We start from the raw sequence: 18,917 nt of genomic DNA, 5'->3' as shown, positions 1-18,917 counted from the left end.
ATCAGGAATTTAGTGAAGCAGTCATTCTAGTCAGGGATTATATTGCTTTATCCAGGTTAGCTTCTTGTATAACTTGATGTCTAGAGAGGGAAAAGATCCTTAACCACAGTGTACATCAACCATTTGAAGGTCAAAGTTTTACTCCATTTCAGCTGACTCTTAGTAGCCTGGAGAACCTGCCTAACTGTGTGTAGTGATTCACTATAGTTGGTGAGATGTCTTGTGAAATGCCTGTAGAGTAGTAAATCACAGTCAATCTTCATGTCCCATATGATTTGTTCTTGCCTTTGCATCTTGAACCTTCTTTACATAAGGCTCTACTACTATCATTGTATTGCCGAAGTACTTAACTTCATCCTTCATTAAGTGATAACTTTCAGTTTCAATTATTTTTCTTTCAGTTCCATCACTTTTAACTGAACAAATTCCACATCCAGATGTTTCAATACATCTGTTGTTGTCTGGTTTTGGATAAACATTAATTCTTTTTAATTCCCAGTTATCCACCAGCTGATGGGATGTCTATTGGCATTGCTATATCAGAGAAGTGTGTGGCATCCCGTGTCAGTACACCTATCTGCCAATATTTCCTAGCAAGGGTAATGAGAGAAAATAGACCCTTATTGGCCATAGCCTGTTGTCATTCTTCTGGACCAAGATTCTGGCAGCTGTCTCAAAATTATGACACTCTGATCACACCAGCTTCCTTAATCTCATTTGGTATTTCTGTCATTTAGAAATTCTAGACAGGTAAGATCAAGGAGAACCTCTTTGGAATTCAATGTTTAGAGTGGGAAAAGTATCTTAATTAGAGCATTACTTTGATAATGATAGAATTGATAATCATAGCAGATGAAGTTGGAAGGGGCCTCAAGGTCACCTTGTCTATTTAGACTTGAAAATAAGTCACACGCCCCAAATTAGTTTTAGTTATGTGAAATAAATAAAATCACTTGGTAACTTAGATTACCCATAGGAGCTAGGACTTCTCTGGCCTTTGCCAGAATCTGGTCTTTTTGTGGATTTTCATATCCTACTTAAAATATGGGAGAACTAGGAGAATAAAATGATTATGAAAAGTTGCCCAATGGGCATGATTTAGAATTCAAATGCATTGTTACCTCTGTCTTTCTGACAGTGACTAGATAGAAAACATCAATTTTCTTGTACAGATTGAGAATTCTGTATCCATTTAATGGTGTTCATTCACATTCTCTGCTTTTTTGAGTTGGTTTTTTTTACTTAGTCTCTGGATTTTTTTGTCAGTTTGATGCAGCAATGCTGCAGCAGGTTCATCCTTAGAGCAATAGTGCTTAATGCATTCTGATCTATTTTGTAATTTGTTTCATTCATAATGCAGGTTTTGAGACATCTTGCAAGCACTCATCTGTTTTGAAAAGAAAAAAATGTAGAATAACTTAGTGGGACTCGCTGTGTAGCTGTGGAATAAGCTCAGTAAATCACTGTTGAAGACATTTTCAAATAAGTTACTACTGAAGATATGTTAATACCTTTTTGTTACTGGTTTCAAGATGACCCATGGCTCCACAAGTGTGTACCTTCCTGAAGACGTGAGGGACTACCAAGCATTTACCTGGATTTTTTCTTGTACTGAAGTCTCTCGGTTTGAAATTATTTTTTAATGGCCCAAAAATAAGAAAAATCTATGTAGCCAATTTTGCTACACTGTCAATCTTTGTCAAACAGGTTGTTTGTCTTCCTTTGTCCTGTTCCCGGGATGCTGTGCCGTTGTGTTGCATTATTAAACATCTCCAGTCTGTTAAGCACACGTCAGACAATCGGCTGGCCAGTTCAGCAAGTGCTTGGGTCCATCAGTCCAGATTGTAGAAAAGAAAGGGGAAACAGTAGTATAGATCATGACCTATCTTTTATAAAGCTACTAATCTTTTAAAATTGTGCTGAGATTCTCGTGATGATTCACTTCACCCTGCCCGGTACATCTATGCAGCTGGAGACTTTGAATATAGATCACAGTCCAACAGTGGTCTCCTGGGCAATAGCTGAAGTGCTTTTTGCTAGGTATCCCAGTAGGAAAACTTTGATGGAAGCACAAAATAAGGATTGCATGTTTTGATGCAGTCCCTCGAATTCCTGACTTAGAGCCCAAATATTTTACATACATATATATATATATAAAAAAAAAAAAAAAAGTCAAGTATTGGGTTACAGCCCTATGGGACTGACTGGGAGAATTGTAGAAACAAGCCTACATGCCTGGGACATTCGGTCTGCCCAGAACAAGCACCAGCATCCTTTTGGTAGACAGTTAGCAATAGCAACAAACAGACACTGCTCCCAGCTTTTGGATTAGTGCAGTTGTGTGGTTGTTTCATCTTGCAAATCAAATTCTTTGTGCTGAAGTGCTGTTTCTCCAGTCAGTGTTCAGGGATCAACTGACTCACTGCCAATTTCCTCTGTCACTGAGAGGAACTTGTCGATGATAACCAACCCTATGTCTTTGTCTTGGACTGATGCTCCTTGTCCTTAGTAAAAGTCTGTTAGTGAATACTGTGGTTTCTAGAGCATGGGGGTCAGCCCCCAAAGAGTAGATGGTGAAAGAAAACAGAATTACTACTTTAAGCTAGCTTGAATGCTGCAGTTATAAAGAAGGATCTTTCCTGCTCTTTGTGATATGGTGTTCCAACAATGATGAGCCCCACTAAGTGTTTGTGATGTTAAAACATGCTCTTGTTTAGAGTTGTAGAAGCACTTAAGAACTAGAGGGCTGTGGCTTCACAACGTAAATTTGGAGATTTTTATCAGTCTGGCACGCAAGTTACTGCATGCTGTATACATGCATTGCTGATGATTGTCACATTTACCAAGTACCTCCACAGGAACTTCTCAGTAACCATCAGCACTTCACAGTAAATGTTTGATGTTCACTGTAACCATTGTGGGTGATTTATCCTCCAGGCCCACAGCAGCAGCAGCACTCAAGGAGGAGACTCTCATAGGGCTGTCTGTGGAGTTTTCCAATGAAAGAGATCATAAATGTGGGAGAAGTGAACCAACAGGTGCTTGACTGGCTGAAGAGTACAGGATACTGTGCAAGAGATAAGCACTAAGAGGAGTGGGCAAAGTGAAAGGCCTTGATAAAGTCAGTGTCTGAGCAATCATCTGAGCTATTGTGTTTCACGGACTCCAAAAAGGTAGTCTTTCAACTGGTCTGTGAACTACAGATTGAAAACTTCAGCAGAAGATGGGAAACTAGAAAATTTTTGGAGTTATAGAGTCAAAGCAGTCAATCAAGAATGTTTTGTATGGATTTTGGAAGTTAGATCAGAAAAGCATTGTCTTATCATCTTTTAATCTGTTTAGAAAAAACAACCAACCAAAAAAAATCTAAGATGTTGTAATCTGTCAAATTAGTTTGGCCTAAGTGGGATTTTTTTTTTTCTTCAGGGACCTGATAGACTTCTTTGTAGGTTAATGTCTAATGAAATAATTGTTATGTTGCAAAAGATAACACTTCTGTCTCCATTAATTTGTAAGGTTACCCACTTTGGAGATAGACTGTTTGACACATTATCAAAACATTCCCATCTTACTATAATTCTCAAAATCTTTAACACTTCCGTTAAATGAAAAAAATAATTAAAAAAAGAAAATTTCTCTGTGTTGTCAATTTTAACTATCCTTAATGAGGATAGACTCAGCTTCATACTGTAATTTCAACAGGGGAGTTGGCAATATAATGCTAACTTATTATATTAGTATCTGAGCTGCAGGAGAATGTTTCAAACTATTTAAAGTAATGTTAAATTAAGTAAAATAATGCTCCTGTCTTCATTTTGAGCCAGATCTACAAAAGTGGCTGCCTAGAGAACAGAGGTTGGTATACGCATGGCAGTTGGGAAATGCTTCTGAAAAAGCTGCAAAGAGAATGAGAGGTTTTTTAAAAAAAATTAAAAATCACTGCACCTGTTTTCTGTTATCAGCATTCTTAGAGCTGTTATGGCAAGAAGCTTCATGTCTTAGTTAAAGTGTTTTTAAATGTTGGAGTTAATTTTATAGAAAAATATGGGTGTGGAGGGGGAGGGAAGGGATCTGGGGAAAGCATTCTGAGGATTAATGTTCTGAAAAAGATGAGGTTTTAAGTGCTACATACATACATAATAATAGTAATGAAGCTTATTACTTTTGAGTGCTTGCATACATTTTCTGGGATTAGTAGAAAAGAATGAAACTGGGTTTATGTCTGTTGGTATGTCATGTGGTGAAAAGAGCGTGTGCCTGGTTGATACTGGTGTAAACCTGGGGAGAAAAATGATAGTGCTGCATTGGGAAGCGATGAAGAAGAAATGGAGATGTTCTTGTACCAATGAGAAGTAGAATAGCAAATATACTGAAGGGAGGAAAAAAATAATCTATGACTGACAATGAAAGGAATAAGTAAAAAAACCCCTTCCGAATTCTAGGATAAAATTGCATTTCATTTGTTTATTTATTTATTTTGCCACCATTTCACTTAATTAGATAACCAGCTAAAGTACCCAAACATTCATCTTTCAGGTTTAGATTCTTCTCAAACTTTGAGACTATAACAATGAAATACCAAGATGAAAAAAATTCTGTCTTCTCTCCACTGTAAAAAACAGGGCCTTTGTCTTGGAAGTGAAATACTATGTTTTGATTGTGTTGCCTTCTGTTTATTTTTAGAACAAGTTCTATTATGGGCTATCTCAGCCAAAGGAGTATTGATGAAATTATAAGTTCCCTTTGAAATAATTGAAAAGACCAATTTGTCTTCTGAAATATTCTTTCATTCATTTGGTAGTAAGATCTCCTATTGGAATTTTCAGAATTGGTTTCAAATTGTCTCGCCCAGGTTATTTCTAGAGCAGCAAAAAAATATAAATGTCCTAGAATCTCCCATGTCCAAAAGTCAGTCTGATGTAATGGTTGAATATGAGACCGTGGCAGTTTTCTTATTGTGATTCTGGGTACCTTGGTTTATTTTTGTTTTAACCTCAGAGGACTTAGCATGTAAATCTCCTAAGTGTAATTTTATGTGTTTGGATGAGATTTTCTGGCACAGTTAAAGGAAGACTGCATTCCTGGATTTGAACTGTAAGGCTAATCTCATTACTAATTCTCATTGTTTCAAAGGTACAGTGTGAGTTCAGTAGTTATGCTGGAAGCCCAAATTGAGGCAGTGTAACTTTTCCATAAAACAGTTTTTATTTCTCTGTTCACTTATTGCTAGCTATTTTTGGAGGCAAATGGAAGATATAGCTAAAACATGTATTATTATCAACTTCTAAAACATTAAATCTAAGATGATGTGCGTAAACCCCATAGACATTGAATTTATTTGCCAATAGCATTTCCTAGGAGCTGACAATTTTTACTGCTACATTTGCCAAGGAGATGTGACTTCGGGAAAATGCAGATCCTCATGTGTATTTATGTCGGTGCTCATAGAAAAAGAATAAAGAACATGACTGAATATGCTGTATAACAGCCGTGTTTTATTATCTTTGTTTGCTTTTCCTGGGTTACAGTTACCGTCCTGATAGGTAACAGTTGAATCTATTCAATGTATGGTGAGGGGTCTTAGGACAAGAAATATGCTATGATATTAAGGTCCCTTAAAAATAGCAGCTTGTCTTGAATAGGAAGCCTAGCTTTATGAGAAGTCTCTGTATTTATATTCCTTTATAAAATCCTCTGTGATTCCTTCTGTTGACCAATTCCTTTGTTGCGATTCTGGAGTTTGGTGATGGTAGTTGCGTGATGTGTATGACTGATGGCCATTTCTCACTGTAACCTGGCCAGCGCTTGTCCAGCTTGACTTGGAGGGGTCAGCCAGTCTTGTAGCTCGGAATAATGCCTTCAAGCAGGCTCAGGAGTTTGGAGCCTTCACAACAATTGCAGATTATCCTGAACATTTTCAGGATTTCCCCCCATGGGGGAAGACATGTTCTGTATTTTTGGTTTCAGATATGATTACAAACTGTTGATTTAACAATCAGCATTTTGTTGCTTTACGAACTCCAGTTTTGAAGTCACAGTTTGCCTTTCTTCTTTATAGGCTGGAGGTCCTATTGAATTTGTTTACATATGCCAAGTAATTGCTCCTATTGGTTTAAATCTCTAAGGAAAATCAGCATCCAGTTGGTAGACAGCTGTACTGATGAGGACCCATTGATTTTTCTCTCCTATCCACTTACCATCAATAAGAAATGTCCTTAGCTTTCATGATACTTCTTCCCTGCCATAATGTTGCCCTGTTATTTGGCTGGTCTCACTGTCAGGGCTGGTCTCAATTGCTGATCACATTATATGTGGATGTGATTAACAGACTGATAAAAATGTTTAAGTCAATACTTGAGAAGCCTAGATAAAGATAAGGCTTTGTGGTGAGAGCTTTGTAATAATGTGTTCTATTTGATGTAAACCAATGGTAAAGAATTGCTGGTTTTAACAGAAAAAACTTTTGTATCAACGATTAAAGTTTACTTAGCTTGGTGTGATTTAGCAGTATCCAGAGAAGGAGAATTTAAGAAAATACATACAATTCATGGTCCATTTAGGGGGAAAAATAATTCTTCCCTCTTTAACAGAACTTTTGCTTATCAAGTTTTTTTCACTGAAGTATTCTCTTTCATAAGGAGTGGGGAGCATGTAAACAAAATATTCAGTGTGCATTTCTTCAAAGTGATAGGCTTTTAAAAGATGATTAACTTAAATTTAGGGTGGTCAGATTGTTTTACAAGGTCCCTGGGAAGAAGTGAGCATGTAACTTGAGGAAAGCTGCTCTTTCTATCCCGAGTTTTGTTTATGTAGAGGAATACAAACACAGATACAGAGCCATTGTATGTTCTTTCTAATCTGCCTGTATTGTGACAAATGTTTCTTAGTAATAGTTGTTAAATAGTGTATTTTTGAAACCTTTAAACAGATGCTACCACATACCACTGTAAACTACCAGTATTGACTTCAATTCTGCAATAAATGGTGTATTTAACAGGACAAGTGTGGGTGGACTTAGGTGATGAGATGGGGGAAAGGACTGTGTGGAAAGACTGATAAAGACTGAACAAATAAATGACACAAAATGGATATGAGTTAGTGAACAGCAAAATATTCTCCTATTTTTGAAAATCTTAGATGAGTAATTGTCAACTGTGCCATCTGTAAGTAATGTGGGCTTCCAAACTTGTGGCAATTAAAACTGCCTAGCATCCCACTCCAGCCCTGTATTTTATTCTGTGTACAAGTCGGTACTGAAGACTAATCTCTTACGACATTAATCGTCTCATGAGGAGAGATGGAATAAATCACAGTAGCCCTTCCTCTCTTCACTCATGAAGATAAATGCCATAACACGATGGCTGATCTTTGTTATGACACTAACCATTATATATTTAACAGAGATAGCAAAATCCCACTGACAGCTAACAAAAGAATTCTCTCTTTACACATTCTATGAGAAGGCTGTATTTCTTTAGTTCAAAAACATGACTTATCATATCTGCTCTCAGAGGAATTTAAGCAGCAGATCTGGGTTGTGCCAGTGAACTCTATTCTCTACACAATGATGTCATGATTCAGACTAATGAAAACTGATGTGAAATAATTGTGCAAGCTTTGGAAGGAAAAAATTGCATAATACCCAAGGACTCTCTAACACTCTTTTGTATTGTCTGTTCTGATAAGAAAAAATAACTTTCCTACTTAAAACAAGCAAACAGGCAAGTAACACTACACACCCCCCCAAAAAAACCCCAAACTCAACCAAAACCAAACTGAAAGCTTTTGTCAGATTTCCTTTTGTGGAGATTTCGGATTTCCATTTTGCCTTCAGTATTTGAACAGTTGGGCTCAAGAAACCAAAAGTGGCTTTTTGTTGTGTCTATGATGGCAAGGGACTTTAAATTTTTCCGGCTTTATCACTTCCTGTAAACCTCTGAGGAACTTTTTTCTAGGTTTTCCATGCATTATACACATTCTGGTCTTTCTTTCTGGGATAAAATTACTAAGAAAGTTTCTTAGTATTTTTCTGCATCTCTGCTTGCTTATTAATTTGAAGGTAGCGATGCTGTGTATCATCCCGTGAATGAGGAACAGAGCAAACAACTGAGTTCTGAAGTTTATGGACTTGCCTTGTGAAGTTAAGAGAATAAATGCGACTTCCACTGGCTTTTCATCTAAGCATCAATGTGCTGTAAATTTAATGAGGTAGTTTCATGCCATCTATCTGACAGAATTAAAATGGAAGTATAATTTTTACAGTTTTATTTTTATGTTTGCTGTCATTGACCATATTTTAGTAACATGGGTAGAAGTGCTTTTTGGTTGGTTAAATATATTCATGGTGCATCAATGGAGTCAATGTCAGTTGCAATATGAAACTTGTCTCATCCTTTTAGTGGGTGAGTTTTACCTGGATTAATACTTAAAATGACTGAAACTAATATGTAAGAATATTTAGGTAGAGTGCATAGATTAAAAGATTTTATTTGTATTCTGCTATCCTCTTTTTTTTCCCCCTCCTTTTTTTTTTTGTTTTCTTTTTTGCCTTCTGGAAATCTTAGGTCTGTATCTTTAGGACACTGTCTAACAAGATAAGCTCTGATAGTAAAGCAATGGCAAGAAAACCGGCATAACTGTCACCTCCTGTTAAATTTGGTACATTCAGAGAGTAGCCAGTAGGAATTTTATTTCTCACATTAAAAGTAACCCTTACACATTACATTTGCCTGAGGAATTTAAGCGATGAAGGTTTTTAAAACCAACACACACTCATTCTCTCTGTTGATTTTTCTGGGAAGTTTTACTCTTTTTTTTTTTTTTATTTTACTATGCTGAAACAAAAGTTATACAGCAAACTTTTCAGTGTCTCAGAAAAAAAAAATCTGTATCAGCTTTCAATAGAGAAAACAGCATATATGGACATGAATATGTTTGGGGTTTGGTGCTTCTTAGTATTTTTTTTTCTTGTTCCCTTAGTGATGAATGTATTCACACTGGTGGTAGTTCTTTCCTCTGTTATCTGTAATATAAAAGCAGCTGACAGGGGTCTCATATCCATTCTGCTCCATTAGTTCCAGACACCTGAGCATGGCCTCTCTTCATTTTGTACAGGGGTAGATGCCAAAGGGGAATTTTTATCCCTGCTGGAATTAGAGACATTTCAGGATCGTGGCCTGTGTGGTCACCGAATGAGTGCAGATTTCAGTAATGTTTTTGGGTGGCAGAGCTGTGTTTTGCTCCTGGCCCCTTCCCTACAACAATGATTCGTAGTTGTAAACAGCTTTGACCCATGTTTTTCAGCTGGGTGCGCTGATACAGAAATTGAAACTTCTACTGTAAACTAAATAGGCAGAGAATATGGTCTACAAGCTGCGGGAGGTTCACAATACAATTTGTCCTGTCAGCACCTAAGAGCTACAGCATGCTGCTAGCTAGCTATTCAGTACTGATTACTTAGGCAGCACTTGTGTACCTGGGGGGGAGGGGTTGGGGAACCCATGGCAATGAACTGCATCTGTATGGATATGCTAATGTTTCAGGAGGTAGAGGACTTAAAAGAACATACTGTGGGAGTGTACTGTGGTAAGGACAAGGAAAGAAAAGTAGGGATGTGGACAGGTGGGACATACAGAAGTTAGGGGTATTGCAACACCTCAAAAGATGAGAGTATCCCTTTGAGAGTAGAGAAAGACTGGGCAGAGCGAGAGGCAATGAGGTATTGTGATGGAAAGCAAGAAAAGGTATGGCTTGCATGGCTAAGCAGAAGTTTGGAGCTGGACTGCACTGTCAGAATTGAGAAGTCATTCTGAGAATCTGGATGCTCCATTGCTTGAACTGAAGTCATCACTAGTAATCTTGCTGCTAATAATGGATCCCATGCTGGGGTAGCAAGTCTGGTTGCTCAGACAGGCTGATTGCATTAGTAAAGAGAGAAATACGAAGGTTTCCTTTTGTTTCAGTATGTCAGACCAGATCAATAAGTTATTATAAGTCAGTTGTTTAGGGTTGAAAACTTTACCCTGCGTTTTCTGGTGTGATGTATGAGGCCACTAGCAATGGCAAGATATTGTTGCTGCTAGAGCTTGTGCCTTTTAAAGGAATAACACAATTGTATGTTTAATTTTAACTGAACTGTAATCTAATTTCTTTTGAATTCAAAATGTCAAGTGTACAGTTTATTTGGAATTTCAGAAGCACTGTTGCTGCCTTTCAGTTTAAAATATGACATCATAAATAAATTTTTAAAAAAGAACAATAAAAGAGTCCAGACATCTCAGAACAAGCCTCAAACCAGCCAGTCAAAGCAATGGAATGAACAAACAAACCATTCAGCTTCTTTCTTGTTCTTTCGTTCATTTAGGAGATGATAATGCCTTACCTATCTGGCAGGTTAGCAAAGCTAGGCATTTTCAGACCAACTTGCAAACAAATTCTATAGTAGAAATTCTCTTGCAGGAAACACTCTCCCAGTTGTTCCCTGTAAAGTGCTTTTGACTGAAAAAGGGCTGGGGAAAAATGTTTTTTTGGGTGCACTTTAAACCATTTGAGCTCTACAGGTCAGTAGCATTACTTCTGAACCTAAAAAAAAATTATGGACTAGCAAGCATGCACATAACTGATGTTAAAACTTAATGTATTTCAGCAGGTTTGGGTATTTTTAGGTGTTGCTTTCTTGTTCATGTTACATCTTTGTTCCTTTCCTTGCTCAATTTTACTTTTCTTTCTTATCGGTAGTGATGTGTGGATTACAGAGACAAATTCATAGTATGGACCATACCGTGAAAGACATGTCTTATGAAATGCACCTTCTTCTACTCAGATTTTTATAACTTCCTTATTGTAACTGCAACTGCTCAAAGACAAAAGTCCTACCAAGAGACTTATTACTCCTGTTGCAAATTCTTTTAATATTTTAATACTTGGAAACTCTCTTTACCTTTCTCTTAATCACCATCAGAAAAAGCTCCATGAATATCTGAGAACTTATGTTAAAATAGGTTGTAGTGCACCATCCCTTCTTATTTTCATCCCTCTTTCCTCTTTTTCATGTGTTGTGTACCCTCTCTCCTCTCAATCTTTTTGCTGTTTTCTCCTCTTCATCCATCTCTATGGACTTCCTTTCTTCTCCCACTCTGTACTCTACCCTACCCTCCTCTCCTAACCATTTACCCATCTTTCTTCACACAAAGGGCTTTGAACTTTTACCAGGCTGCTGGTAATTCCCCAATGACTAAAGCCGTAAATCAAAAATGAATACAAAAGATTTGAGTGGGGCTTTTCCCACAATAGAAATCAGTCCTCCTGTTAACCTCACACAAGCAGCTGGAAAAGACAATGCTGGATTTTTTTTCAGGATGCTGTTCTTATACTCTGTTTGGGACTCCATCTTTCAATTCATTAATTTTGTAATGAGTGGCTAGAAAATATGATATATTTTCTGCTTCAGAGAAGGAAAGTAATTTTTCTGTTCTTTTATTCACCCTGCTGTCCTTGTGCAGTGAAGATTGTCTTTTGTGCAGTTCAGCCTGACTTGTATTTTAGCTGTTGAGTGGGAGCACTGGCAATAACTGTACTGTTCCTCTTTCGCCTCCTGAATTATTTAAATAATGTTCTAAAGATTTCAGTTTGTGAGTAGTGGCTCAGCCTATAGTTTCACCAAGCAGATGTGATAAAATGATCCTGATTTTTGTCAGCTATCTGACCTTCAGAACCCTGCAGGCAGCTTCCAGAAGTGGAAGAGGCTCTGGCCGGTTCCCACTATCTGTACTCTGGCCACACAACCAGCATCAGCAAGCCCACTAGACTGATCTGTCTGCTGCTTTTGGACCACATCACAATATCAGACCACACTTGGTTCTTGTTTAGAAGAATCATCTTCTGCCAGCAAAATAACTGATAGCTGCAGGAGTAGTGGCTGCCAGGGACGTTTATGGGTGGCTAGAAGGCCGACTTTCGTTCGCCTTTCTTCATGCTGTCCCTCTGCTTTTGTTCCCTCTAGCGGCTGAAATGCAAACGATTGAGCAGATCTGATTCAGGTAGTCACAAGCAGCTGTGTGTATAAATTAAACTAATCATTCCATCAATTATATAGAGGTTCTCTTCTGATTTTGTAGGTGAGCTGAGCATTCAGGATTTGTCTCTTATGCAAAGATGAGTGTCTTTGCTCCAGAGTTTTCTCGCTGACAGTTCACTGGAAAGTATTTTTCCCCAGTGTGGTAACTGATTTTTTGAGCAGTTGTCGATGCACAGAAGATGACAGATGCCATGTTGAGAAAAGGAATTTGGATTTCTTCTTGTCCCATATAACTAACATGACTTTTCCAATGAAACCAGGAATGTATGTGTTTGTGGCATCTGTGTAATTATTTAATATCTCTGAAGTTGTGGGTTGATACGTGTAGGTGATACAAACATAACAGTTTGTCATGCTGCTACCATTTGCTGGGAGGTTTGATTTCCACTGTGCTTGGTAGGATCTGAGTCATCTTCTCTTTAAGCCATTAACCAGGGTTTGAATGAACACCAAGAATGTGTTCAGTGCAATGACAACTTCTCTTCTCTTCGAGATTTTCCTGATGGGTATCAAATTATTTGTCCCAGTTATTTAGCGGCTGTCCCTTTTTATGGCTGTGGTTGAATGGCAGAAATAAATAGAGCATATTTGATTCTCTGTGATAGAGGTTGCAGTCAGTGCAAACCATTCTTCTGCTATTGTCCTTCTTAAAAAAATACATCGAAACAATCATACTCTTCATGACAGTACTCTGGCATGTTTTAATTTCAGCATTATTAGTCACTGCCCATATATGATACGAGTGTTGGTGGATGGAGTGGGAGGAAGGAGAAAGATTTTAAAACAGATAAAGGCTTCCTCCCCTGATGTGCACTACTTTTTCTGACCAAGAAGTCTACGACTTAATTATGCTACTGCATTTTAGTATTTTATTTGCCTTAAGGCACAGTTAGTAATTCAGTTTGAATTTCTAATATTATTTTTAAAAGTCTTAGAAATGCAAAAGGGATTGCAGGCTTTTAGCAGTGTTAATGGTGAGATACAGAGGCAAGAGACACTAGTGCAATTTTCAGTTCAGTGTATTCATTAGCTCACAGACTCTTAAATAATACTCTGATGCTGTTTTCCATAACTGGGGGAAGAAAATGATATTATCACTACAATGTTTTTACAAGTAATTATTTTTGTTTTCTTATTGTGATGAATGGTTAGGTTAAAAATGGGGGGGAGGGGGGCACAATAGCATGGTGGGAGGGGCAGAGAAAAACATCCTTACTAAGGTTCTCTGCTAAATTAATCTTTGTTCTGATGAAGAAAACTTAATCAGGTACAGAATAACTGGATTTTCAACTTAGGCAGTGTTTGAATTGGAGAATTAATGCTTTTCAGTTAGGGTATGAACAGTTCTGTAAGTAACAGGCTTTAAAGAGTTTAAAGGGTAAGATGAACAGAATTAAATTCATGGGGTCTATGACCTGCAGCCCACTCTACATGCCTGGCATAAAACAAGTCCACACAATGGGCAATTGTTTGCTCCAGCACTTTCAGCCTGTCTAACATACTCTGCATTTCAGTTTGTCATTATACTCTGAATGTGTTCACTTCATACAATGGTATTTGAGATCTGCCTTGTGGGTTTGATTAAACTTTCTGTAGCGGTGTTATGCATCCTGCTTGTTGGTTTCATTGTTGTTTGGTGAAGAAGATCTTCCGTATCCATATGTTTGGCCATTGTTTCCACAACCAGTTCAGTGCAGCTTCCTCAGCACAAACTGCTCTTCCTTCTCCCATTGTCCAGAACAGGGTGACTTCTGATGTTTGCGTAGCTTTATTGTTTCCTTCCCATTATTGTCAAAATCACATGGTAATACTTGGCACTTTTACTGACTTTATAGAGTAGGATGTGATGTCGTAGAGAAGGGGACAGGGCTACCCAAATTTTCTCAATTGCAGGGAGGAGCTGCCCAGGTGTGCTGAGGGGCCTGTACTCAGGAAGAGAAACAGGGATTCCTCCACAGTGAGTAACCCCACTTTCAAGTGCACACAGTTTCCTTCATAGCCGTGTCCAGTACAGTGTAGTTTCCTCTTCTGTCCTTTCCAGTTTTCCCTCTGGAATGTTCCCAGTTCAGTTCTTTTCCCTTTATTTTGGTGTATTCTCAGTTTACCTTGTCCTTTGTCTTCTTTCTGAAGGTTAAAGTTTCCATTTTTGTCTCTCCACACCCATTAATCTTTTCTCATCCTAGTCTTAATCTTTATATGCATTGTCATTTTTCCAATGTGTCATTGTGGTTCTGTCACTAATACATCGTATCATTTCTCTTCCCTTGCTGTGCAATGGCCCTTTTCCCAGCCCTGTGCAGTTCCTTCTGTCCTTACTCATTGCCGTACTCTTTCCTACCCACTCTTTTTTCTCCTTTCAAATCACCTTTTGGTTTTCCTTTCCTGACAGGTCCCTTTTGAATCTTGCCTATTGATGTACATGAGATAATCTCAGTTCAGCTACCAGACCTTTCTAGTGCAGCCCTCACTTCTGCATTTTCCTTTGTGGAAAGATAAAGGATACAAAGCTCGTGTAACAAAGAACTGAAGGATTTGGTAAACTGTGTTTTGGCTGTGAAAGGGGAGAATAGGCAGTAAATTAGAACTGTAAAATGTCAGGAGAGGGCTGAGCTGGTCAAGTTGTAGGGAGGGAGAAGGCTTTGGCTTTACGTGAGCTGCTTGAATTACAGCCCTGGCTAGCACCCTTCACAGTCTGATGACTTGCATGATACGATGTGGTGGTGTCTCTAGTTCCTAGTGGACAGGTATCCACATAATAATAGCTACTTTCACAATTGACATCATTTGGTAACTACTAGAGAGAAGCTCAGGATCGGATGAATTTGGAGACCAAACTGATTTCTTATTGACCCACGGTAGAAATGCAAGTTCTGGCTGAGAGATGTTGGCAAGATGCTCTGGGAAGCTTGATTGCCATGGCCTGTGCTGCACCTTTTACTGCTGATTGAAAGGTTTCATTTTTCAGGGCTGTCAGTCTGGCACTTTACATGAGCAAAAGAGTGGCTCTTTGTTTAACAGCTTAAAACTGATGGGGACAAAAAAGGAAGCGGAAAACCAGAAAAATCTGTACAAGATGGTTGTATCTGGAAAGAGGAGTGGGTTACTTTGGGCTCAATTGGAAAAGGCAAAGGAGTGGAAAACTGAGCTGAACTGGAAAAATATACTGCACTCTGTCATGTAGCATCTTGTGTGTTGTGACTGTTCTGACTCCTTCATTTTTGTTGTTTTTAGAAACAAAAAGCATTTTAAAATTGAAACCTATCTCTGTCAATTCTTGCAGTAGCTCCTGCTCCACAAATGGAAGGTTTTAGCCAGTTTTGTTCCCGAGGTCATGACAAAACCTAAGTGTAGAATATGCAAATGACCTCAAATAGTTGTAAAGTAATAAAAATCAAAAAAGAAGACTAGCTGTCTCTCTGTCTGGGGTTTTTTTTTTTTTCCCCCTTCTGCCTGAAAGAAACTCCATTGCTGTGTCATAAAATTAGTTGCATATTTCAACTCTTTTATTTGGAACCTGGTAAGAATTTTTCCCGGGCAGATGTAGTAGATGATGCACAAAAGCAGCAAGTAAATCTTATTCTTGCTGCAGTTTCCTGGACTGTATCTGGCCTTCCAACAGACAGAGGACTCCAGTCTCAACACTGCTGTTCCCTGCCTTTCACAAATGACTACATAAAAACTGCATGATCGCATAACCTCTCAGATTCCCAGGACAGCTGTGTCTTGTCACTTACACGCTTCTTATTTCTTTTCAGGCATTGGAAAAGTACCCCAACTCACCAATGACTGCAAAACAAATACTGGAAGTCATTCAGAAAGAAGGGTTAAAAGAAACAAGGTCAGTGTTTATATGTTCTGTATTTTTGCACTCTCATCTAGGAGTGGTATATAATCTTTATAAAACATAAAGTGCTGGTTAATGGCTGAATTGATTTCCAGTACCAAAGTGGGAAATATAGCTGATGGGTTTTTTTTGTTTGTTAGTTAAAGGCTTTTAAAATGGTTAGTGACTGTCTTAACTTACGTACCTTCCAAAAGGAGTCTGTGGGCCAGCTCCAGTCCAATGGCCTTCCTCTAGAAAGACAGCGTGATTTTTGCTTAAGCACCAAAGCTTGACAACTGGGTTGCCTCTGCAACCTTGTGCATGGAGAAAGTGTGAGATGGAGCTAGATGCGCTCCTTCTCTCACTTGTGTTTGTGGTCTGGCAGTTAAGTCACTGTTACGACATGCTGCTGTTGCTTGTGCCGATAGAGAATTGGGAATGGAAGGAGAGGGCTGTTCAAACACTGGGAACTAGTCTGTGTGTCTGCAGAGGTTGGATACTGAGTTGCTTAATAACAATGTACGTTGGATGTAGATTTCAACTATAACCATTAAGCTGTTAGGGGACAAGTGGGTTATCCAGAACTTATGGAAATCAACAGTTGTCTTCCGTTGACTCCTGGTTCAGATGGGCATGCAGTTTCTTGTTCCTCAAAGGTGACTGACTACTTGGTAGGTCTTCTAGTGACCTGCAGGTGGAATCTTGGGCATGAAATAAAATAAGTTAAGGAAAAACTGGTTGGTTAGTGGGGGTCTCCTAAATATGCAGTTTCTTCTTTAAATGTTATATTAAAAAATTTCTGTTCTAAATTGTTTAAGACTTGTTGCCATCTTAAAGCAAAGGGAGACATCTGCTTTTATTTTAATTATATTCTTTTAGTGTGGAACCTAAACTCTAGGACAACAGAACTTCAAAGTCCATGTAGAGGAGTAGTAACACATTATGTCTGTTACTTCTGAGTTTATTCTGGTGAACCAGAAGTCACCACAGGACATATTTTTACTGAATTCACTGTTGTTTCTAAGAAACAGAATACTGTGCGTGACCATTTGCACTACATAATCATGCAGTGCTTTGTTGGTAGCCTCATAACATGCTTATAATAACTGTATTTTGGTAAAATTGCAAAAGAGATGGTATGCAAGACAAAGTTGAATTTGCCGCCTTTTACAGATATAAAATGCTTTAGTTCCTGTCAAGAAATTGCTTCAAGTATATTTGGCAATGATGCCAAGAAAACAAAGGGATGAAAAATTTTTAAAATTAATGTCCAAACGTGTGTTATGCTGCAAGGATTTGCATACAATAACAGCAAAAAAGCAAGAAAACCCAACTTTGAAAATCTGTTTTTATTAAGATACTGTTTCTCACAGCAGTGAATAGATTGCTTGCTTCTTCTTGCGTCTTGTGATATGAGACAACTGCATGGGAGAGGCTCACATGCGTGTTAATAGCATTTCTTTGTAATTTTAAAAATTCCTTTTCCTGTGAACAGTACATGAATAAAATTTTGTTTGCAAAACCTATGGGAGGGAGTGAAGGCAGCATTTTTATGATTTAATTATAGAAAATATAGAAGTCCTTTTTAATTGCTGCAGAATGAATAATAAAATATTCCTTTAAAGAGGTTCAAAGCTAGATCTTTCATTTCTTCAGTTACTAAGAAACAGAATTACAGGGAAATAGGAAGGAAATTCAGATTCATTCTGATTTTTATTCGTGGTATGGTATGTGCAGGTATGTGTGAATGTGTAGTAGATTGCAGGATGCCATACGTGGTCATGAGTATCTAGATAACTGAGGATAAAATTCAATGTTCTTTACTCCTTACTTGAAATATTGTACTACGTTACAGGCTAGGTCATCCTAAACTGATTAGCCTAAAAATTCTAAATTCTGTATTTGTAAAAACAAAAAAATGTTGATTCTGTATTGATTTTTTTTGAAGTATTTGGATTCTCATTTAACTTCTGATTTCATGTAAAAGTTGTGTTTCCGCTGCATTTGAACTGATTAGGCACAAACCTGCAAAGTTATTTGAGTGCCTAAGTCTTAATAGGAGCCGATAAGATGTTTGACTTCATGCACATATTTGTTGATTGGGCCTGTGTGTGTAAGCAATGTTTTGTTTTCACAGTCCTTGAATTTAGAGTCTCGCATTTACTTCATCCAGCTCTGCAATTTCTTTCAGTACGTTTCTGCCAGTATGGTACCTTGCTGGGACTAAAGATAATCTTTCCTGGTATCTATGCTGCAGCCAGCTAAGATGAGCAAGGGATGTAAATTTATGATGTGCAATCATCTGGTTGCAAGCAATAGAATGGCACTAGCATATTTTATTCTGTATTGATTTGTGTATTCTTCAAGTCTGAACTTGTACCAGCAATATGTTACTACTTTAATATATTTTACTTATTCCTTTATACTGATTATCATTGTTGGTTAGAACCTTGGCAATCCTAAATGAAGTTCTTCAAAAATTCTCCTCTCTACTGTTCCATTTATAGATGAACAAGATTAATAGGCTTAGTGAATTTTCAACTATATTGCAGCATTAATTAATCTAAAGCTTTTTGCTGTGGTAGTAAATCTGAGTGAATAACATATGATTTTCAGCAATCTCATTGTCATTATGTGTAATCTTTAAAAAGACACTGTCAGACTATTCAGCCTCTTCTTTCCTTTGTTTGCAATAAAGACATCAAGTTGCACGTTTATTTTTTTATTACTCAAATAATTAAATACAATAGGAGGAAAATTCCAAAGTTACAAAGCCGATATATGTTAGAAATTAAAATAAAAACTTACTGACATATCCTGTGAGAAGTTATATACCTACCCAGTTTCCTATATCTTGGGAAATGTACAGCTCAATTTTTATTTTTTTTTTAATATCTTTCCTGTTATAATGGTTGGCTGTAAAATGGTCAGCAGGCAGTTCTGTTTCCCAGAAGGAGTAAAAACTTATACGGCAAACCTTTTTGGGATGTAGAAAATATATGGTTTTCTTCTGGGAGT

The 18,917-nt window shown here is 37.7% G+C and overlaps 1 protein-coding gene across 3 annotated transcripts in view; it reads left to right on the top strand.

Moving 5' to 3' along the window:
* The window catches only part of ASXL3 (ASXL transcriptional regulator 3), a 136,327-nt gene that overhangs the window by 9,657 nt on the left and 107,753 nt on the right, over nt 1–18,917 (top strand). For 2 of the 3 annotated variants that reach the window (XM_075744155.1, XM_075744157.1), the window contains exon 2: nt 15,832–15,914. In XM_075744155.1, coding sequence (XP_075600270.1) covers nt 15,832–15,914 — 83 coding nt within the window. Of the gene's footprint in view, nt 1–13,969; nt 14,034–15,831; nt 15,915–18,917 lie in introns of all 3 variants that reach the window. The other variant, XM_075744156.1, reaches the window with a different exon arrangement.

This window comes from Balearica regulorum, chromosome 2, assembly GCF_011004875.1.
Source record: "Balearica regulorum gibbericeps isolate bBalReg1 chromosome 2, bBalReg1.pri, whole genome shotgun sequence".
Lineage (NCBI taxonomy): Eukaryota > Metazoa > Chordata > Aves > Gruiformes > Gruidae > Balearica > Balearica regulorum.
The sequence above is the reverse complement of the archived record's forward strand: the minus strand, read 5'-3'. Positions and strand labels throughout refer to the sequence as shown.